Genomic DNA, 20,982 nt, shown 5'->3' with positions numbered 1-20,982 from the left:
TTAAAAAAAATTAAAAAGAAAGAAAGAAACAAAAATGTATATTTCGATACCAGCCATTAAAACACCAACTTTTTGCACTCAAATTAATACATAATAAAAAAAATTACTTAATGTACCTGCTTTTGTCTAACATGTGTGCGTGGCTTTCATTCAGGCAGTCTCCACAGTCTCCCGTGGGGTCCTGAACACCCGGAGCTGTACACACGTGTTTAACCAGCGTAAACATGGCGGACCTGCAGATGAAACTGCTCCGAAAGAAAATACAAAAAAGAAACGAGAAGAACAAAGAGCGCAAAGCAAAGAGGAAGGTTCAGAAAAGAGAGGATGAAGAGGAAGAGGGTGAGTCTCGTGTCAGACCTGTTCAGATGTACACAGACACGACATTAGCCGCGCGGCTAGCAACGTTAGCATCCGAAAGCTAATAAGGTTTTAAATATCTCATTAGATCGAGTTTAACTCCTGAAGATGATGATACTCAGTCAAGTCTAATTCATGCAGAGTGGCGTGAAGCTTTAGAATTGGTTTCAGACAATTTCCACAGTTACTAACAAGTCAGTATAGTACCACGCGATTAATCTAAAATACATGTGTCGAATTTGAATGTGTTTTCTTAATGAAAGTCTGTGGACTACTGAAAACTTCATCTGTACGTCATCCTCTGACTGCTGTGTTGCAGTGAGTCTTTCTAACAATCTGGAGGAGGAACAAAACTCCTCATCCTCCGACATAAACCTCCATCCGGAGGAGAAAGAAGCCAGGGGACCAGAGGATGATTCGAAAGAGACAGAAACTCCTGAAAAGAAGAAGAAAAAAAAGAAGAAGAGAAAGTTACCAGGAGCTGCTGAAACACCAGGTAAACTACCAGGGTTTGTTAGATCACTGAAAACAGTATCGAAAACCCAATGTTACTGGTCATATACTGAATCACTGACAACAGCTTGTTGATGGAGCAAGCAGGGTGTTGACGTGTGTCTTTAAGAAGAATATGTTTCTGTTTTCACTAAAATTAGTGATCAGTAATCACTGTTTGATTAGTAATATTTATTATTACTAGTTGAAAATTAGATGCAGATCAATTTTTTTATTTGAGGCTGTTTAGAATTTCTGACAGTTTGGTTCTCCCAGAGATGCAGTTACAAATGAAAGAAAAGCCAAGATGATGAAAACAATGGACAACGAACAGAATCCCTCAACTTAAAAAAAAATAGATAAATAACATAAGGAAACAACAGCCAGACAACTTTGTATAAGTCTTCTGTGCAGAGACTCTAAACAAAGCAGTTAATGAATTTGATTGATTCATGGTTTTTTTTCTAACCCTGTGGTGCTGAGCCTTAATTTTTAGCATTAAAAAAAATGCGTACCATTCAAGAGAGAGGACATTCGTCAAGTTAATGTTTAGTGTTTTGATTGTTTATATGTTAAACTTTCTGGGATGTGATTATGACATTTAGAGATACAAATATTAAATTAATATTTAGCATTTCTGATTGTGGACAGTTGATTAGTATAAAATTTCCCAAAGATCGAAAATTGAATGATTTAATATTAGTGTTTTAAAGCAGTAATAATGAAAATGAACTCCTGTTGATTTTGATTGAACACTTGCACATATAAAATAAGTAAACATTTTCTTACAGGAATACAGAAAAACTTTGACACAGAAATGAGATTCACTTCAAAACATTTTTTATAGTGTTATACAACAATTATGGAGCATTGAGCATTTTTGTTTAAGTTAAAAAAAGTATTTCTCTTTAACTTTCAGTTGAAAAAAAAATTAAAGTCGTGAAAGAAGCAGAGGAAGATGAGGAGGCGTCAGGAGCTGATGATGACAAACCAAAGGAAGATGGAGCTCAGGGTGCAGAGAACGGTGACGAGGAGGATGAGGATCAACCCGAGTTACCGTCTGGATTAACAGGTACAGAAAGAAGAGTTGAATTTATTCCTGCAGCATGTTGATGAATTGATTGATTGGACACTGTGTGTCAGCTTTTCACCTATTTGTACTGTTGTCGTCCTTTTAGCTGCTTTAACCTTTTGAGCTGTCTGTGTTTTTCACTGTTTAAGATCTTCACAGCGGTTTAGCATCTTTCAGCCTTGACGGAGCGAGAAAAATGTCTTAAAAAAATGAACAAATGTGCATCAGAAAGAGTTCAGTGTGTGAAAAGCTTGTGAGGGACTGACCCCCCCCCTCCCCTCGGTGCATTTCCAGGGGCGTTTGAAGACACGTCATTCGCCTCGCTGTCTGAGCTGGTGAGCGAGAACACGCTGAAAGGAGTGAAGGAGATGGGCTTCGAACACATGACCGAGATCCAGCACAAGAGCATCCGCCCCCTGCTGGAGGGACGGTGAGTACAAGCCCCCCCCCCCCCCCCCCCCCCCCCCCCCCCCCCCCCCCCCCCCCCCCCCCCCCCTCCTCTCAGTGTCAGCAGTAGTCAATGTGTTTCGTCTTTCAGGGACGTGCTGGCGGCCGCCAAGACGGGCAGCGGGAAGACGCTGGCCTTCCTCATCCCCTCCATCGAGCTCATCTACAAGCTGAAGTTCATGCCCCGGAACGGTGAGACACACACACACACACACACACACACACACACACACACACACACACACACACACACACACACACACACACACACACACACACACACACACACACACACACACCTCCATCTCCACCCACCCCTCAGAGCCCCCCCGCTAACTCCCCCGTCCCCCTGCAGGCACCGGCGTGGTGATCCTCTCCCCCACGCGGGAGCTGGCCATGCAGACGTACGGCGTGATGAAGGAGCTCATGACGCACCACGTGCACACGTACGGGCTCATCATGGGGGGCAGCAACCGCTCCGCCGAGGCACAGAAGCTGGCCAACGGGGTCAACATCCTGGTGGCCACGCCGGGCCGCCTGCTGGACCACCTGCAGGTCAGACACACACGCGCTCACACACACCTGCTCCCAATAGAAACAATATGCTTACTTCACCCGCAACATGATTGACTCACTGTTTCTGTCTCAGTTCATTAAGTCTCACAGCGACGGAAACCAAGAGCAACTTTAAAAGTTTCCTTACGTAAAGGCCTCAGTATGCTCCCCCATCGCAGCGACGGCGTTCCTACGCCGGCAGCCCTACGCCGCTACTGAACATATCTTGCTTCTGCGTCAAGGGAACGCCCTCCTCTGCCAAGCCGCTGGCAGTCACAACAACGCGGCTTCCGTAGCTCCGGCTTTACCTAGATATAGATCTATAGACATAGATTTCTAGACGTACATATCTAGACACTTGTGCATTTACCGAACATATATCTGCATATATGACATATCTGGTGACACCGGGCTGTCGTGGAGGAGTGGCGTGAGCGGACCAGGATGAAATTGGTGAAACTAATGAGCTTTTGGACGATTAAAGCCGTCTTAGGAGCGGATATACACACAGCCCTGTCTGCTAACAGTGCTAACCCTGCTAACAGTGTAGGGATGTGCGCCGCTCAATTTTGGATCTAAATTTCTCCCGAAGCACTGTTGGGATCAGAAAAGCATTTGGGGTGAGATCTACTTCATTCTATAAACAACGCGAAAGCGAACCAATCACAGCCCTCGGCGTTCACGTCACCACGCGTCGCCTCGATGCGAAGTCACGATTTTTGGGAGGCGCATGCGACGCCCCAGCGTAGGCGCTGCGTAGGGTGCTACGTACACGGCGTAGGAACGGCGTCGCTGCGACAGGGGAGCATACTGAGGCCTTTATTCAACCTCTTCTGAGGAGATTCTGTTTCGCTTTGCAGCTTCTTTCATTCATTCTATTTCCTGGACTTTTGGTTAAACTCTAGTTAAAGTACCGTCTTTTCCTTCTGTTTCATCTCCAAAATTTCTGACACATTGTGTTTTTAAACTCACACTTCTGTTAATTTTAACCCAAAGGTATGAATATTCAGTATGACGTTAATCAATCATTTCTTTATTGATAAACCTGTCGGAAAGCCCAGAGGCTGTTTCTTTCTTTACGTGAAACATAAACATCGTTTTGAATTGAAATCCGTCTCTGTTCCCTCTGTGGACACAAATCTGTGGCTCCTGTTTCCACATTGAACATTTTTTCAGTTTGTGTCACATTAGAAAGATGAAATAGTCATATTTTGTTTAATGATCAGTTGTGGCAATGTGTGACAGTTTAACTTAATGAGGGTTAATATCAAATCCAGACAGCTGGTGTGAAGTGTGAGAGAACACACACTTCTTTATTTCATTCATCTTATTATGAAACCACTCCTGTGACAGGTCAAAATAAACACGAAAATAAGTCGAAAATGAGTCGAAAAGCACAACATATTTACAGTCTCGCTCATAATCAAGTAGTTTTTGCTTGTTCAGTCCACTAGAGGGCGCACAACCATCACAACTAATACTTTGTGAAATTAGAGGAGAGGTGATGGGACTTGTTAATCACATAATGAGCTTTGGGGATCTTTCAGTATTGATACACCTCTCCCGCCTGAGCTGGTCATAATGTTGTGGCTGGACGTGTTTCCCCTCAGAACACGCCGGGCTTCATGTTCAAGAACCTCCAGTGTCTGATCATCGACGAGGCCGACCGGATCCTGGAGGTGGGCTTCGAGGAGGAGCTGAAGCAGATCATCAAGCTGCTGCCCAGTACGCCACCGCTCTGCGCATCTCTGTGTGTGTGTGTGTGTGTGTGTGATTGTGTGTGTGACAGACATGAGACTGATGCTCTGCACACACAGAGAGGAGGCAGACCATGCTGTTCTCGGCCACTCAGACCCGCAAGGTGGAGGACCTGGCCCGCATCTCCCTGAAGAAGGAGCCGCTGTACGTGGGCGTGGACGACAACAAGGACAACGCCACGGTGGACGGCCTGGAGCAGGTAGAGGGGGCGGGGGGCAGCGGCGGCGGTGGCGGGGGGAAGGGAGGGATCCGACAGAAGCAGTGAGCTGTGTGCCGTTCCAGGGCTACGTGGTCTGTCCGTCGGAGAAACGCTTCCTGCTGCTCTTCACCTTCCTCAAGAAGAACCGCAAGAAGAAGCTGATGGTCTTCTTCTCCTCCTGCATGTCGGTCAAGTTCCACTACGAGCTTCTCAACTACATCGACCTGCCCGTCATGGCCATCCACGTAAGCCCCCCCACCCCGACCCGCAGACTGCCGTGCACGTGAATACCCTCCGCTGACGGTCTTTCTCCCCACAGGGCAAGCAGAAGCAGACCAAACGCACCACCACCTTCTTCCAGTTCTGCAACGCCGACTCGGGCATCCTGCTGTGCACCGACGTGGCGGCCCGAGGTCTGGACATCCCCGAGGTGGACTGGATCGTCCAGTACGACCCCCCCGACGACCCCAAGGAGTACATCCACCGGGTGGGCCGGACCGCCCGGGGCATCGACGGGCGGGGCCACGCCCTCCTCATCCTGCGGCCCGAGGAGCTCGGCTTCCTGCGCTTCCTCAAACAGGCCAAGGTTCCTCTGAGCGAGTTCGAGTTCTCCTGGGCTAAAATCTCTGACATCCAGTCTCAGGTGGGTCGGCTCGGCCTCCGGCTCCCAGCAGGTCAGAGGTCAGCTCCTCGTCTCAACGCTTTCTCTCTCTCTCTCTTTCCTTCCTCAGCTGGAGAAGCTCATCGAGAAGAACTACTACCTCCACAAGTCGGCGCAGGAGGCCTACAAGTCCTACGTGCGGGCGTACGACTCGCACTCGCTCAAGCAGATCTACAGCGTCAACACCCTCAACCTCCCCATGGTGGCGCTCTCCTTCGGCTTCAAAGTGCCTCCTTTTGTTGACCTCAGTATCCTTCTCTGTGATTCAGATTCACTTTTCAAGACAGTTTCATATCCATAGCACCAAATACTGCTCTGTCATTTGAAGAAAAACCAACAGAAACAGACGAGCAGAAAGGATAAACTGACTGCTGCTCTGGTTGGGATTAAAGGGATTCAAACCGGCAGCTCCGACAGTTACTTTCACACTGAGCGAGGAATGTTTTTTACTTTTTTTTTTTCCTTAACTTTTCTCTCCTCAGACGTTCACAGCAGCAAAGGCGTGAAGATGCAGAAGCGCGGCGGCGGAGGAGGCTTCGGCTACCAGAAATCCAAGAACGTGCACAAATCCAAGATCTTCAAGCACGTCAACAAAGGGAAGGGCGACCGGAGGCAGTTCTCCCGCTGAAGACACAAACCTCTCCCACCTACCCCCCTCTTCTACAGATTCCTGTTTTTTTATCTATGAACTCGAGGCGCCGTCCTCTGTTTGATGTCGAAGGAATTCCTCAAAAGTCCTTCTAGTTATCTGAATCCTCTGCTCGTTCGCTCTCAGTACATTAAAGTCTCCTTCAGGAAGTCAAGTTAATCTTTTATTGTCTTTTTTATGCTCACATGATACAGAAATAAAGCATCTCAACACGGTAAACGATGCAGGATTTGTGTGTCGAAGCTCAGAGACTCAAAGATCGAGTAAAAAATTAAACACGAGGCCTCGTTTTTTCATACGTCCCAAAGTGAAAACCGCAAACTGGACGAGCTCTCCGGCTACGCTGCTTCCACACGAACCAATATCGTGTAAATGAGGCTTCAATTTAAAAAAAATTACAGTATTAAAATCCAGCAGGTAATCTTAAAGTGCTGTCTGGTTTAAATCACAGTAGTTCATATTTCTCCAGTGATTTTATTCTTTAAAAGAACAATTCCCTCTTTGAGATCATGGATTTTCAAGTCTCTTCAGTGTTTGTAAAAAAAGAAAAAAAAAAAAGTGAAGTAGAACCTCCGTGGCTCGTCAGGCTTCGTTCGAACTGGCACTTGAGAAAGTTTCATCAGTGACGATGAAGGCGGTCTATCTGCTGTCCTGGTTATCTGCAAAAGGTCAAAACAGAACGAGAGCCGTTAAACAGGTCAACAGATGAAGAACGACCTGAGAACGGCTCCGGAGGTAAAGGGGGGCGGTACCGGGGCTGCTGGGCTCCGAGGTCTCCCAGTTCATGGCTCTCTGCACGGCTTTCTTCCAGCGAGCGTAGCGGAACTCGCTCTCTGTGGAGAGGCCAGACCAACTTCACCAAGAAATCCCTTTTGAATATTTTAGAAAAATGTTTTAACTCTTACATCGCAGCTCCAGGTGACAAACGAGGCACAAATTAGGAAGTCCAACAGTTTGTCTACTAAATTGTGTGTTTCTGAATGTATATAACCCAGAATAGTCATTTTATGTACAAAGAAAACAAAACATTTCTAAAACTACAAAACAGGTGATAAAATATCAAAATATAAAGGAAAAAAAAAATTCCCAAACATTCACTGTATTTTCCACCAGAAGGTTTCATCAAAATGTGTCTGACCACTGATCAATAGCATGCAAATTGGTTGTAGCTCACAAATCCAAGATAAGCGACCGTTTACTGAGCTGTGTCATGTCAGTTTTCCGAGGTTCAGAGATTAAACTCGGTGTAGTCACCTTCTGGGTTGATCTGAGGTTGGAACTTCTCGGATGTGACCGGGACGACATGGTCGGGGCTCAGGTTCCACACATCCACCCCCTTCGCCGCCCCCGCCGCCATAGCAGCGCCCAGGGAGGTGGTCTCCGACATGAGGGGTCGCACTGGAACCAGATCACACAGAAAAGACAAGAAACACAGTCAAAATTTATCTATTTTACTTTTTTTCCTCAAACGGAAGTCATTCTGACATTCCCTTTATTTATAACTGTGGATGGATGAGTGCATGAGGTCAAAGGTGAAGGTCAGCTGCCACATGTCATTCATACCCACGGGCATGCAGAGGATGTCAGCCTGCAGCTGCATCAGTAATCTGTTGGACGTCATCCCTCCATCAACCTGCATCTGCATCAGAGGAACGCCGCTGTCCTGGTTCATGGCATCCACGATCTGACACGCACACACACGCACACGCACACACACACACACACACACACACACACACACACACAAAGAGAGCTGAGCATTAATGCTGTTTTAAAAGAATTTACAAACTAATCTATGTCTTTGTGCTTTGAGATTCGTCCTCATAGCAGAGCTCTTGTTCTGTCCGCTAAAAGGACAATTTCTGTGAATTATTTGCAATTAATCACACTTCTCTTTCATCTTTAAAATCCTGTCAAAGCATGAAAGCACAGTGAAGGGAATCATATCCCGCTCACCTCTCTGGTCTGAAAGCAAACGGCCTCCAGAGCTGCGAAGGCAAGGTGACTCTTGTTGGTGAACTGTGTGAGTCCACAGATGATCCTGGAGGAGGCAGGTTCAGTTACACAGATGTCAACAAACCTCGAGGAATTCATCTCAACACCATCCATACAAAGATATATAACTTGTGCGTGTGTGTGTATGTTTCATGAGCAGCCAAACTATTTAAAGGGTGAAAATGTTAGCATAATAACATATAAATAATTCCACAATTTTCTCTCAGTTTTTGTGCAAAAAAACTGACTAGTTTGTTTAAATGGTTTCATATCCAAGAAAATGTATCATGAAAACCTGAAAGGCAGGAATGAATTCAGATTATTGTGATTACAAGGGTGAAGAAACAGGATTTCAGTAAATCCCCGCCCTCATGGCGCAGCTTTGGCACAAATGTTATATCACTAGCATGGTAAACAAATTAGGAATTACTGAGTTAATGTCTCTTTTGGTAATCTGAGACCCAGTCGAACACTGACTGTCTTACCCTCGTGCACTGGGCTCCCAGTACGGAGCGTACAGGCCGGAGAAAGCAGGCACAAAGTAGCATCCGTACGACGTCCCTGCAGCAGCAGCCAGACTCTCTGAAAGGAGACCAGTCGTTTTAAATCACAGCCTCGTTTCGTCCTTTCTGAGTCCAGGTGAAGGAGGAAGGAAGTACCTATCTCCGAGGAGGACTTCACAATGCCCATGTTGTCCTTCAGCCACTGCACCATCGCGCCTGCGATGGCCACCGAACCCTGCGAGGAGCGAAAAGGTGAAATAAGTCATCCACATCTCGAGGATGTTACTGTGGCTAAAACAAGAGTGTGCAGCTGATGCAAACACACACCTCCAGAGCGTAGCAGGCCGGTGCGTCTTTTCCCAGTTTGTAGGCGACAGTGGTGAGCAGGCCATGGTCGGACATCACAGGCTGACACAAACACAAAAACAAATCAGAAAAGGGCAAAAGGACAGAAAAAAGCAGCAAAAGGTCAACTTTTGAAATCACATCTTACCTTCGTGCCTGTGTTTCTGAGCAGGAAGCAACCTGTTCCATACCTGAGAAAAAAAAAACTCTTGTGCTTTAGAAAGTGTATTATCTTCTCAAGAAGTTAAAATACATCACCAGTTGCCATCTGGTTTTATAAAATGAAAGAAATCAGTCCAGGATTGAGCCAATTGATGTATACTGATTGGCAGTGTGAGTATAATGTTATGCTATATGCTGATGACTCTATAATATGAAGTACAGATCAGAGCAGATAATGAGTGATGACATTTACATCCTAAAAATAAACAGAATGAAGAACAGACAGGCAGACATCCTCAAACAGAAAATGATGTATAACAAGGAAAAAAGCTTAGTATAAAAGCATAAACCAAGTGAAACTCTAAACTCTGTAAAACAGAAGACTGCACAATCAATTTCACCATTCTATATTCCATTCATCCTGAGAGATACACCTATGTCTGGGTAAATTAGACTCATAAACTGCCTTAAAATGCATGTTTTTGGACTGTGGAAGGAAAGCCATGCATGGGGAGAACATGCAAACTCCACAGATCGGCTCAAAAAAGACTCAAACTTGGGACCTTCTTGCAATGAGATGGGAAAGCTGTGTATTCTAATGTATGAAAATGCAGTATGACTGATGAGGACATGTTACTGAGCTGAAAAGCTAATTCCAAAAGTTCCCATCGTTTTCTGTTTGCATGTTCTCCCTCTGTATGTGCAGGTCTTCAAGTAAATGTGAATGCTTGAGGTGAAGTGGTAATTATCTATTTCTCTTTTTGGATGTACCGTTTTTCCTGGACTATGAGCACCAGTCAAAAGGACACCATGAATAGGAAAATAAAAAAAAAACATATCAGACACATTAATTCTCCATGTCCAGGTGTAACTGTTGATAATCCAGGTCCAGCAGCTGCTGTTCCCAGACCTCCTGTAAATTAGTCCTTCTGTTTTTAGCCCATCGTGGTTTGTTTCTCTGCTTTTCTCCAGTCCCTCGCAAGCTTGTCAGACACCTGGATGTTTGCCAAAAGACTGAAGGTATCAGAAGATAAGCAGACTTACGTGTTTTTGGCCTGACCTTCCTGTAAGCATGTTTGACCAACCAGAGCAGCTGACTGATCTCCCAGACACTGATGGAGGGAAGGAGGGTGTGACAGGTAAATATTCCCTTCGTATTATGGCTACACAACATTCCAATAGCCGTAAGCGGCAGTGGCTGATGATGAAGATTACTCAGAGCTGTTCTTATGAGCCAGTTTGTTACTATGCGGTGACACATTGTCTGTCTGCATGACGGTAACGTGCACCACACCCTGCAGCGCAGAACCAGATGTTACAGTTTTAACAAGGTTACATAACATGTAAAAAGAAAGCTTACCCCCGAGATAGGAACTCCTGCCAGAGAGCCGCATTTCTGGTTACAAAACAAACAGTCACATGTCAAAGGTGTGCTTCAGAAAGTCTCAAAAACTTTTGACTTTGATAAATCTAAAGCCGATGGGTCTGTCCATGTCCTCTGACAGTCTGAGTCTGAATGAAGCATCTCCCTGCAGAATATCACCATCTGACCATCCATTTATCGGCATATAAAGAAGTTATTCCAGGATCTGTCTGTGCTTCAGGAAGAAATTGCTCATCCTGGGAGGCCTGTTTGTGTAACCTTTAGTCTTCGTTTATTTAGTGCAGTGGTGTGCTGATGACGTCTTCTTTAATATACAGAAAATAGTTCCACAGTTTTAACACAAGTTTCAACAGAGGTTGAGATTTGAGCTGGTTTTTATGAGGTGGGCTGGGTTTACATTGTGTTTGGGCTGGAAACACATCTGATCTGGCAACCCACGTACCATGCATTAATGGTTATAGTGGATTTATCGCTCTGGCTCACAGAAACGCTGCCGTTCAACCAGTTAGAACCAGAATGTGACCAAGAGGAAAGGTTCCTGGAAGTGATGAAGTTAAAAATATTGTGTGTCTGAAAATGTTACTTCGTTTGATGGTATATGTTGTTACAGTTACAACCAAGTAGCTAATACTAGCTGCTGGTAACTGTTACAATTTTTCATATTATCCTGAATTTAATCCCTATTTTTTATTTCCCTGCAGAACGTCATGAAGGGAAAATCTGAGCACAGATTCACTGAGCAGACTCCACTTCTAGGGTCTCATATACAAGATACAGGGACACATTTTACAGTTAGAAAACTACTAGAAAGACAGTTTTGTATAATATGGGACATGACAACCCTGAAAACTAACAAACTCGAGAGCGCCTGTGACTGCAGGGACATGTGCACATACATGTGGAAGATTTGATATGATGGGAAAATGACAGCTGTCATATGCTGGGACTGAACTGGAGGCCTTTTCTTTAATGGAAGATGGGAAAAAAGTTTATGTCGGGGAGAAGAAGTTCTCAGTCAGACTTTATCTGGACAATCCAACGTGTGATTTTCAATGGACAAAGGGGACATACAAGTCAAGACAAAAATGCAACAGGAAAAAACTAACGACCGAGTGGATCACACAGATATTCAAGTGTCTGTGTAAATATACATATTGAGATGTGTGCATAAGCTTGAAAAAATACCAGAATATCCAAAAGGGATAATACAAAACATACTTGAATACCTGTTTGTCAGAATGTCAGAAATGCTGAAAACGATTTCAAAAAGTTGTATTTTCCTCAATTTTGGCAGAAATGGAGTTAAAGCATTTTCAAAAAGTTCCACCATGGTAGCGCTTTTCAAAAGGTCGCGTTTTCAGTAGCACCACTGTCACTGAATTACTCATCCAGTTATATTTTAACTATGAGTTGTTGTTAATCTGAGGTGACCCTGAAATCTGTAAATACGATTATATGTAAATCTTTATTAATGATGATAAATTGATTTATCACATGAATTCATTCTGAACAGAATTCTCTTGTTAAATTTTTAATTTTGATATATCTCATTTAAAATTTATTTATAAAGGTGGGCCTCATTGAGACCCAGCATTTTCAAGGCGGATCTGTCGGTAGCAGCAAACACCAAGTTACAACGAACAATGGTAAAATCCCTGAAAACCAACAACATAAAACAATTGACATAAAACATAAGAACAGTACAGGTCTACTGCACTAAAAATTACATAATTACAGTCATGGATGAACGGAAGTTGTGAGAAGTCCGGGTTTCCCCGGAGCTCAGTGTGGAATAACTCCAAATATCATATTTAATATTTACCATGCTGAACGGTCACATGGTGCCACAGTGCAAATCATGAAAAAACACATCTTCATCATGAATAATCCAGAGATAGCACCGTCACGGCAGAATGGTTTAATCACCAGAAATCAAATGAGCCATGTTATGACGAGTGGTAACAGCTTGGTGTCGGTCTTTCAGTATGGATCCCTCTCTCTGACTGATCTCATCAGGATGTTGATATACATGAGGGAAAAAAGCCTCCAAATGCTAAAACATATCTCACACGTATGTAAACAAACAAAGCTGCCATGCCTGTGGCCTTTTGCCCCCAGTGCAACGTGCAGGTTGCATAAATGACCACAGAGAAGATCATGTTGTAGAGCAGAGATAAGATAGGAGTGTGGCCAAACACAAAGGGACAACAACAGGATGGGAGCAGTTCTCCAGTCCCTCAAAAGTTTCTCATTTCAACCTCTTTCTATTTTCTCATTTTGCTTTAAATTCTGCTGCGGAGACATTTCTTCAGGGAGACGCTTTTCCTGCTTTGACAGTGGACTGCAGCAGTAATGGAGGTTTGTTTCTGTGGGACTGTAGCAGCTTTCTGGTGCCACAAAGTGACATCTAGTGGTCTCAGATGGTATGTACCGGTTTATTTTGATACATGTCGTTAGCCAAAGAAACAGAAAACTCTCACTTATAGTCCAGGAAATACACTAGAATTAAAAAGAACATATGTATATTATCATAACTGTTTTAGGCAACACACCCTATTTTTAAATTTTCTTTACTGTAAAATAGTTTGTATTTTATTTTCTTTCATCATTAATTTTATACCCATTTGTATTTCTTTATGTAAAATTAAGACTAACTATTTGTGTGTGAAGCTGTGATGATCGCCCGATCGGAGCTCACCATGTAGCCGTAGATCTCCGAGGAGCTCCTGATGTCGGGGAGGATCTCCATCGGAACGTCAAAATACCTGGAGGCAGCGCAAAAGACTTCCGTTGTGATCAGTTATCACAAACAATCCCCAAGCTCTACTTTTTAATGAGTCAGTGTGAACAACCTGTTGATCAAGCTGTGAGAATTTTAAAAAATCTCATGCAAATAACACCCAAAGATCAGAAAGACAGATAATGCAAATAGCCCTTTTTCCTACTTTAACTTGGTTTGTTCATGTATGTCTCAGACCTAGAGCTTCAAAACCCCTGATCCCCGTTTCTCAGCAATGTGGAAAACATTTTGCCTCATAAAACCACCAACTACTCTGGAAAGGCCACAGTATTTACCTTCCTACAGCCTCTTACATTTCCAGCATTTAGCCGATCCACTTTCACCAGAAGTGACAAAAGCAGACACAGAAACAGGCAGTGCTGTAAAACACTAAACTTCCAAGTATTAAGAGGAATAAAGTATCATAATGCTTATTTTTAGAGATTTAATATATCAGGTCAACATCTTGGGCGAGTTCAGAAAAAAATAATAGCACCATAATCATACTAATCTTAATAATAACTGTGAAATTAAATGAAAAATAAATTTACACCCATTCGATGAGATTCAGTTTTCTCTCCAATTCCTTTTCTTTGAATCTGTTGTTAACCTTAATACTAATTCTGTGATTAATTACGATTAAAACAAATAGTCTTTTGACAGCTTCACGTTAATTAATAGCATTTAATGCAACTATAATTGACAGACCTGCTTTTAATGGCTTACATCTTTTCATCTGTCGAACTCACTGATTCATTTATTTTCATATGATTTTTTTTATCATCTGTTGGTATCAGTTTAAAAATAAGATATCACAAAGTAAAGGAGCTGGGATGAACACACACATTCGACTGAGCTCTGAGTTCCCTGACTTGACCTGCGGAGGCGAACGAGACAGTGTGTGTACCTGCAGAGCTCTGAGTCCCACTCCATGGTGTGGATGTTGAAAAGCATGGTGCGGCTGGCGTTGGACACGTCTGTGCAGTGGACGCCTCCGTCTTTTCCACCTGTCAGACACTGGAGAAACACACACACACACACACACACACACACACACACACACTGGGTCAGTGTCCTCACACCCTGTACCGAGCGGTCGCCTGCAGCGAGTCGTACCCAGATGATCCAGGAGTCCACGGTGCCGAACAGAGCGCGCCCGGCCAGCACGGCCCGCCGCACCTCGTCCACGTTGTCCAGCATCCAGCGCAGCTTCACCGCGCTGAAGTAGGTGCTGATGGGAAGACCGGTCTGATTCTGGGGAGGAGGGGACAGAGCTTCAACACTCCCCACCAGACAACTTTCATCTGGAGCCTCAAAAACCGGAGCAGGCTTCACGCCCCGTTTCCATGACAACGTTTCAAGTGAAGCCGTTTCACTGATTGTCACCTTGAAGTGGTTCTTGTTTCTGCCTGGAGTTTTGCTGATGAGTCTCTCCACAGTGGATTGTGTGCGAAGGTCCAACCAAACTAAACGCAGCACAGACAGAAGACGTTCGTTAACTTGGAAAGTCTGCACAGCCTCAAACTGAAACCGAACACAAGCAGATGAGATTCAGACACAGCTTCATGAACCCATGTGGTCCGTTTCCATCCTGCACACAAAGGTTGGCAAAAAAAATCCCGCAAGAAGCTGAAATTATGTTTCTCCCGACTAACAGTAGGAATCTTTTTATAATCTCATCAAATAACTGCATCAGACAACAGAGTTTACTGCATTTAATCACATTGCATCTTTATTTACTTAAAAATATCCCGTTAGAACTAAAAATTCATCAAGTGTGTGGAGCCCCATTCACCATTCTCTTCTTATTTCAGTCCACTGCAGGAAAGTGTGACAATTTTAGTTCCAGGGCATCAGTCGACTGTAATCATGATTAGTGTGACAAGATAAAGGAACACATTCATTTTAACTCATCTTTTTATAACAGCTGGTCCAAAGGTACAATACACAGTCGCTCATTTTATTACCTGTAAATTCCAGACTTTGCACAACAACAACAAAAAAAGCTCACCAACTGTGTTCAGAAAAGGAGCAATTGACTTTAACGTGCGTGACTCTGTGTCTCTCTTGAAATAAAGATCTTCTCTCCAAAATGTAGATCTTTGTCAATTTGTGTCAAATAGTTTGAGGTTTTCCACCTTAAATATTTTTTATATATCAGAGGAAAAGATGGTTGAAGCATACTGACGATCATTCATGCAGTAGAAACAAGCACAATTCCCCATTCAAACATGCTACACCTGCAATAAAACATGAACTTTTCGGTATTTTAGACATCCTCTGAAGCTTCTGGAGTGCTAACAGATCTGAAGTTAGACTCTTTGCTTCTAGAATCTGCTTGACTGCTTCATTAGAATCTGTTTGTGTTTTGCTGTGTTCTGTCTGTGTGGTCTGATTGTTATTTATTTTGCTGTGGTGGCAGTATTGCTCTAAAATGGAAAAGTGCAGAGTTTTGGTTTATCTGAGCTAAAAGCACAAATAAATGACTAATTAAGGAAGTATGCATAAACCCATTAAAACCACGTATTTGCTGTAACCAGCTCTTGAGGGCCCGTCACTAAAATGAGTGTTGCACTCCTGAACTAATCACTGCATGTTTGCTCCTCATTGTGGCTTCAGCTCATTAGGCCGACCCCCATCCCACCATCCCCACTCTCTGGATAATCCAATAAAGATTCTGAGCAGCTTTCAGATGAAGGAGCCTATCAAACACTGTAACGCTACTCGTCTCACTGGCAGTATTAGCACACAGAGACTCAGCAGGAGGATGCATGTGTTCAGAGACAGACCTGATACGGCTTACTGAAGCCTGATGCAACCATCCTGACTTACAACATCTTCTTACTCATTTAAAGACGTTTCCCATTAGCGGTGAATCTGTCACAGAAACAGGTTTACAAGAGAGGAAGTGCTCTGAAGGGGGAGGAGGTGACTCACCGATGGCATTGTAGAGCGGCTCGCCCGTCTCTTTGTCCCAAACTACGGTTGTTTCTCTCTGATTGGTCACCCCGACCGCTGTGAAGCAACACCACCAGTGTCAAAGGCTGGCTGGAAAGATTGGATCTCTCACTTTCTAGAGGAGCAGCTCCAGGAGGCTGGGATGTCTGGGCTTCGAAACCAGGAAGAAGATGGATGGATGGACTATCTGCCAGTGTTCCACCTTTTATGTTGGAGACGTCGACATTGAGTTGCTGTAGTTTCTCGCAGGTCCTCTCCACGCACTCATGGACGGATTCAAGGATCTCTCTGGGGTCCTCCTCCACCCAGCTGAATAAAACACAACCACAAAAGGCTACAGCGGTGTCACAAATATGTGTCGTCATCTGTCTATGCTTAAAACCCAAGTCTTTTCTTTGAACATCAGCATCGCTACCTTTTGGGGTGACTGTTGTAACATCGGTGGAACTTTTCTAAAACCCTGGACTCCGTGTGACCGGGGGAAAACACAACTTTTAGAAAATGTTGGGCCTCTGTGTAAACAGCAGAGACATATCTCCAGCCAGGCTCAGTGAAACCTGAGTGAAAGAGGCCTCCTAGGCCTCCTCCTGTCAGTTAATGCCGCCATAAAGCGATACACCTTCATCATTTATTGCAACTTTATTGCTTTGAGGCCAAGTGAGGCCTTAAGTTACATGCAGGTGAGTTAAATATCAAAACACATGTGGTTAAATTGTAACTACAGTGTGTCAGTAAAAACAGATGAAGGTAGGTCACGGCGTGTTCCTCTAGAGCCGCTCTGGATCGGCTCCATGTCTTACTTTGATTTTGTTGCACAAAAGAAAATCGTTTCAAGAGATAAATGTGATACTTAAAAACACTTCCTGAGGGGAAAACAGACAAAATCAACTTAAGTGCAATGAAAGCAACACTAACTCTAAAAACTGTAACAGCCTGTCTGCGAAGACCTGGTTCAAAGGTCAAATCTCTCTGAGCAGACTACGGTGTTGTTACGTTGCAGTGCCACTCACCCTTCCTTAGGGAACCTCTGGTTGACCGGTACTTGATGGTGACAGATCAGTTCGGCTGTATTTGCATTGAACACCTGTGTAGAGAGAAAAGTGGCCGACTTTACAGCACCTGATGCATCTGGTGCACAGAATTCAGAGGAAACTGGCAACGGGAAAGAGAATCCAAGTGAACCATGAGCGTCGGACCTGCAGCCCATTGGCCTAAATCGGAGCCAGAGGGTCCAATCTGGACTACAACATGAAAAAGACACTGCTTTGAAATTTTAAATCGCACAATTCTGATCTGATTTCATGAAAGCTGTACAGCGACCAACCACGAAGACCCCATTTACATGATTTTCAATTGAAATGGGATGGCACACTTATTGTAAACTACAGGGGGACTGAAGCCAGTATTTGTTCTAAAGAGGGAGGAGGATGAGCCTCTGTGCAGGACGGACTTCAGGACCAGTCCTACAGAAGAGGCAGAGAGTAACGTTCGGTTTAAGTCACACTTTTACCTCCTAAGAGGCACAGCGTCTGACGGAGGAAGAAAACAGACCGCAGGCCTCTTTACATTCAGCCGCTCACTTTCCCACACTGAAACCATCCAGTCAGGCAGAAAACGAGGCCAGCGTCCAATGACAAGCCTGAGTCGGCCTCTAAAGGGTTCTCTGCTCGCAGGAAGAGCATAATCACAGCTTTACTCAACAACATAAAGCAGGCTGACAGAGAGTCATCCAAAGAACGTTGAGTTGACTCATTTTGTTTAGGACTGCCCATTCCAGTTCTGGAGGCTGGAGTAGATTCTGATCTGTGTGAATGAAGTGTGAGAGAATCCTGTTTGAACAGAATCAATGTTTAAGAGTTCGTAACCGGTGCGTGTTAATGTTTAGACTGGATGAGTCGAGGTCAAAGGGACGTGGAAATGTAGAGCAAAGGTCCTGAATACTGACCTTGTGTCTTCTGTGGACACAGACGGAGAAAATTAGGAGATACGAGCAGCTGTAGGTAAACTCAGCCTCAGATACACAATAACAAGCGAGAGCAAGTCTGAAGGACGGCTTACAGGATCGCTTCACAGCAATGTGTTCATTTCTCAACACGTATGTGGAATAAGCGGCCGGTAGAGAGCTGTTGGAACGTTTCCAAAAGGCTCAGTTATTGCCACAGAGGACGAGACACATGGCTGAGACAATATGTAGAGATGACCCTCAGCTTAAAGTTTAACTTCTAGTCTGAACCAAATCTCTGCTCAGCCTGCGGACGAAAACAGACAAAGGCCTCTAGAAAGGAGCGGTGCTGGCCTGCCTTTTATTATTCTCATCCACAGCAGAGGATCATCAGGAACTGCATCTGTCTGATAAAAGTGTCAATCAGAGTTTGCAAAGTTTCCTTCTCTGCCAACACAACACTGATGGAAATAACTCACTCTCATCTTCAGTGGGGATCTGTTCAATAGAGCCGTTTCAAAAAGGGCAAGAAAAAAAAACACATTTCTACTTGCTTCAGCCAAACACTCACTCCACTGTTCAGTTCTGTAAACACAGGCTGGGTTTTTTTTCCCCCATGAAAACCAACATCTAGAAGCCTCTGTGTCTCCAACTTGTGCCAGGATCCAATCTTCCAGCTGACCTGGAAGTCTGAATCAGCTTTTGAAAACAAACAAACAGGAATTGATTTACTGTTGTCTTCCACATTGCACGAGAGGTGACAGATGCTAACTGCTGTGGGTTTCCTGAGGACGGATCGCTCACTGTCAGGAAGGGGGTAATATGGAAGTGGGGCTCTTACAGCTATCAATGTTTCTGAATGGGCACTGTAAACTTTTGTTGTATTTTGGCTGTTCGTCTACACAACAGGAGTGTCGGGAGTCCCTGATCGCAGTACTTTTTGAAAACGGCTTTCAGAGTGCAACGTTTCTGAAAGTCTTCAGGCTGTTTCCTGAAACTCGGACCGCTGCACATGAGCACTACAGTCGTAGTAAATAGTTTTACTGCACGTGTGCAAGTCGATCAGTAAGATGGCAGATCCCGGACTGCTGCTTGTGTTCACGCGTTTGAATTGAACATTTAGGGTGGGTTTATTCTCCCCCAACTGTTGCTGTCTGTCTCAGTCCGAGCAGCAGATACTGCAACACGACGTGAAGACAGTTTAAGGTTTGCATCCTGCTGCTCTCCGCATGAATTCACGGTTGAATGACTAAAACTTTTCTGAAACCAAAACACAAGATTCCATTTCCAGCCTGAAGGTTGACATTCTGTACGTAGGTCGCCATCAAGTCAAAGGGAAACACCCCCCTCTGGGATAATCTCACACACACCGTCTCGTCTATTATTGGCTTTTCTCCAACAAGCTGATGGCATCAAATTCAAATCATTTTAGTATTTGATATTTGGAACATTCTCAAAGAAATACATCATTTCACTGACGAGCACATGGTTGTTTTGTGTAGACAAGAATACACCAATATCTTATCAAGATGCAGACTTGACTGTTTGTTAGAACGTAAGAAAAGCTTTAAATGTGATGTGAAAATGTGTGATGAAGATTTCTCTGATATACTGTGATATATTAATTGTAAAATTGTTTTCATTATGTTATTTGGTAGAAAGTATTACTAGTTTTTAATAACAATGTTATATGAATGTCATATTAATATGTAGCCTCATAATGTTTCATGATATCTTGTTATAACTGGAGATGTGTATGCATGAATTAAGCAGAATTGTAAACTACAGGCAGTGATTGCAGATTGTGATTAAAGGTTTCAAATGGTTGTTAATACAGACAAAATATTTTCTGGACATCAACTGTGCAAACTTTTTGATTGTTTTCCGAAAATGTTCATGGTTTTATTTATTTTTATTATCATTATTCCAAACTAATCTATGTTTCTAAATTAACAGAGGGATTGGTGAACAGGATCATACCTGCCGATCATAAATAATCATGAGGTGAAACACTTCACATTGAATTCAAAAAGTTCACTTGCAGGAGTGGCATTTTTCTGGGAAGGGGTTGGAGGAATAGATGCACCTCTGACCTTTGCATCCCTCCTTTAACTCCCGGAATAACTCTAAACCTAGAGGTACATTGGTTGAATGTCATATCTGAAGATTGCCAACAGCTGATTGATATTTTCATCCATTAAATGGAGACATTCACTTTGAAAGTACAAGACATTGTAAGTCGCCACAGCCAACGTCAAGAAAAACTGATTCTAGATTTTAGATGACTATGAAATTCAGATTTTATTTCTTCTTGCTATTTCCACTGTTAAAATATGCAGCACTTAGTTTATTTTTAGAGAAAAATTTGAAAGTTGCAATGAAAATATGTGTCCTTCCTTAATGACAAAGTGCATGTTGTAAGAAAGTAAAAACTATCCCAGGGGGTGCTGGTCTTCAGGTGGTCTGGACCCTGTCTCGGTACACAGCAGGATGACAGCAGTAGCAGTGAAACACCGGAGAGATAAAGACCGGGAGCCTCCGGGGCCACGCCGGGCTCAGAGCCTCCCGGTCCGCCGCCACACTCACCAGGAACCGCGTCGAGCTGGTGCCCTGGTCGATGGCGGCCACCAGCGGGTCCATGCCGGGTCAGACGGCGGAGACGTGAAGTCCCGGAGAGGAGTCCTGGAGAGGGGGGCGGCCGCGGAGGAGACACGGCCGGCGGGC

General features: G+C 44.0%; 2 protein-coding genes across 4 annotated transcripts; one reads left to right on the top strand and one right to left on the bottom strand.

Moving 5' to 3' along the window:
* The first annotated feature begins 197 nt into the window (after nt 1-197).
* ddx18 (DEAD (Asp-Glu-Ala-Asp) box polypeptide 18) lies at nt 198-6,402 on the top strand. Of its 2 annotated transcripts, none has more exons than XM_030112418.1 (12): nt 198-339; nt 677-853; nt 1,769-1,921; nt 2,216-2,351; nt 2,460-2,560; nt 2,724-2,923; nt 4,534-4,648; nt 4,741-4,880; nt 4,964-5,125; nt 5,200-5,523; nt 5,612-5,789; nt 6,024-6,402. In XM_030112418.1, the coding sequence occupies exons 1-12, from the start codon at nt 225-227 to the stop codon at nt 6,167-6,169; spliced, it is 1,947 nt and encodes a 648-aa protein (XP_029968278.1). In that variant the 5' UTR covers nt 198-224; the 3' UTR covers nt 6,170-6,402. The 2 variants fall into 2 exon arrangements, with proteins under 2 accessions (XP_029968278.1, XP_029968276.1); XM_030112416.1 differs by having other exon boundaries at nt 635-853.
* Nucleotides 6,353-20,982, bottom strand: LOC115403510 (glycerol kinase-like). 2 transcript variants are annotated; one of them, XM_030112419.1, is made up of 19 exons: nt 20,845-20,982; nt 17,327-17,400; nt 16,519-16,625; nt 16,296-16,373; nt 14,745-14,824; nt 14,475-14,612; nt 14,266-14,375; nt 13,278-13,344; nt 10,556-10,591; nt 10,240-10,307; nt 9,182-9,224; nt 9,016-9,096; nt 8,845-8,923; nt 8,671-8,767; nt 8,147-8,231; nt 7,754-7,874; nt 7,445-7,588; nt 6,943-7,023; nt 6,353-6,849 (listed from the first exon to the last, which is right to left on the bottom strand). In XM_030112419.1, exons 1-19 carry the CDS (start codon nt 20,896-20,898, stop codon nt 6,830-6,832), a joined length of 1,563 nt encoding a protein of 520 aa, XP_029968279.1. In that variant the 5' UTR covers nt 20,899-20,982; the 3' UTR covers nt 6,353-6,829. The 2 variants fall into 2 exon arrangements, 1 of the variants encoding a protein (XP_029968279.1); XR_003933216.1 differs by lacking the exon at nt 6,353-6,849 and having other exon boundaries at nt 7,758-7,874.

This window comes from Salarias fasciatus, chromosome 16 (genome assembly GCF_902148845.1).
Source record: "Salarias fasciatus chromosome 16, fSalaFa1.1, whole genome shotgun sequence".
In the NCBI taxonomy this organism is placed as follows: domain Eukaryota; kingdom Metazoa; phylum Chordata; class Actinopteri; order Blenniiformes; family Blenniidae; genus Salarias; species Salarias fasciatus.
This window is presented reverse-complemented; position numbering and strand designations above follow the sequence as displayed.

Coding starts and splice junctions, on each gene's coding strand:
- ddx18 (XM_030112416.1), top strand. CDS start 225: ATGGCGGACCTGCAGATGAAACTGCTCCGAAAGAAAATACAAAAAAGA. Junction 5,126..5,199: donor TGCCCGTCATGGCCATCCAC/GTAAGCCCCCCC, acceptor TTCTCCCCACAG/GGCAAGCAGAAGCAGACCAA. Junction 5,790..6,023: donor GCCTCCTTTTGTTGACCTCA/GTATCCTTCTCT, acceptor TTCTCTCCTCAG/ACGTTCACAGCAGCAAAGGC.
- LOC115403510 (XM_030112419.1), bottom strand. CDS start 20,898: ATGGACCCGCTGGTGGCCGCCATCGACCAGGGCACCAGCTCGACGCGG. Junction 14,613..14,744: donor GAAACAAGAACCACTTCAAG/GTGACAATCAGT, acceptor CCTCCTCCCCAG/AATCAGACCGGTCTTCCCAT. Junction 7,024..7,444: donor ACCTCAGATCAACCCAGAAG/GTGACTACACCG, acceptor GCCTCTCCACAG/AGAGCGAGTTCCGCTACGCT.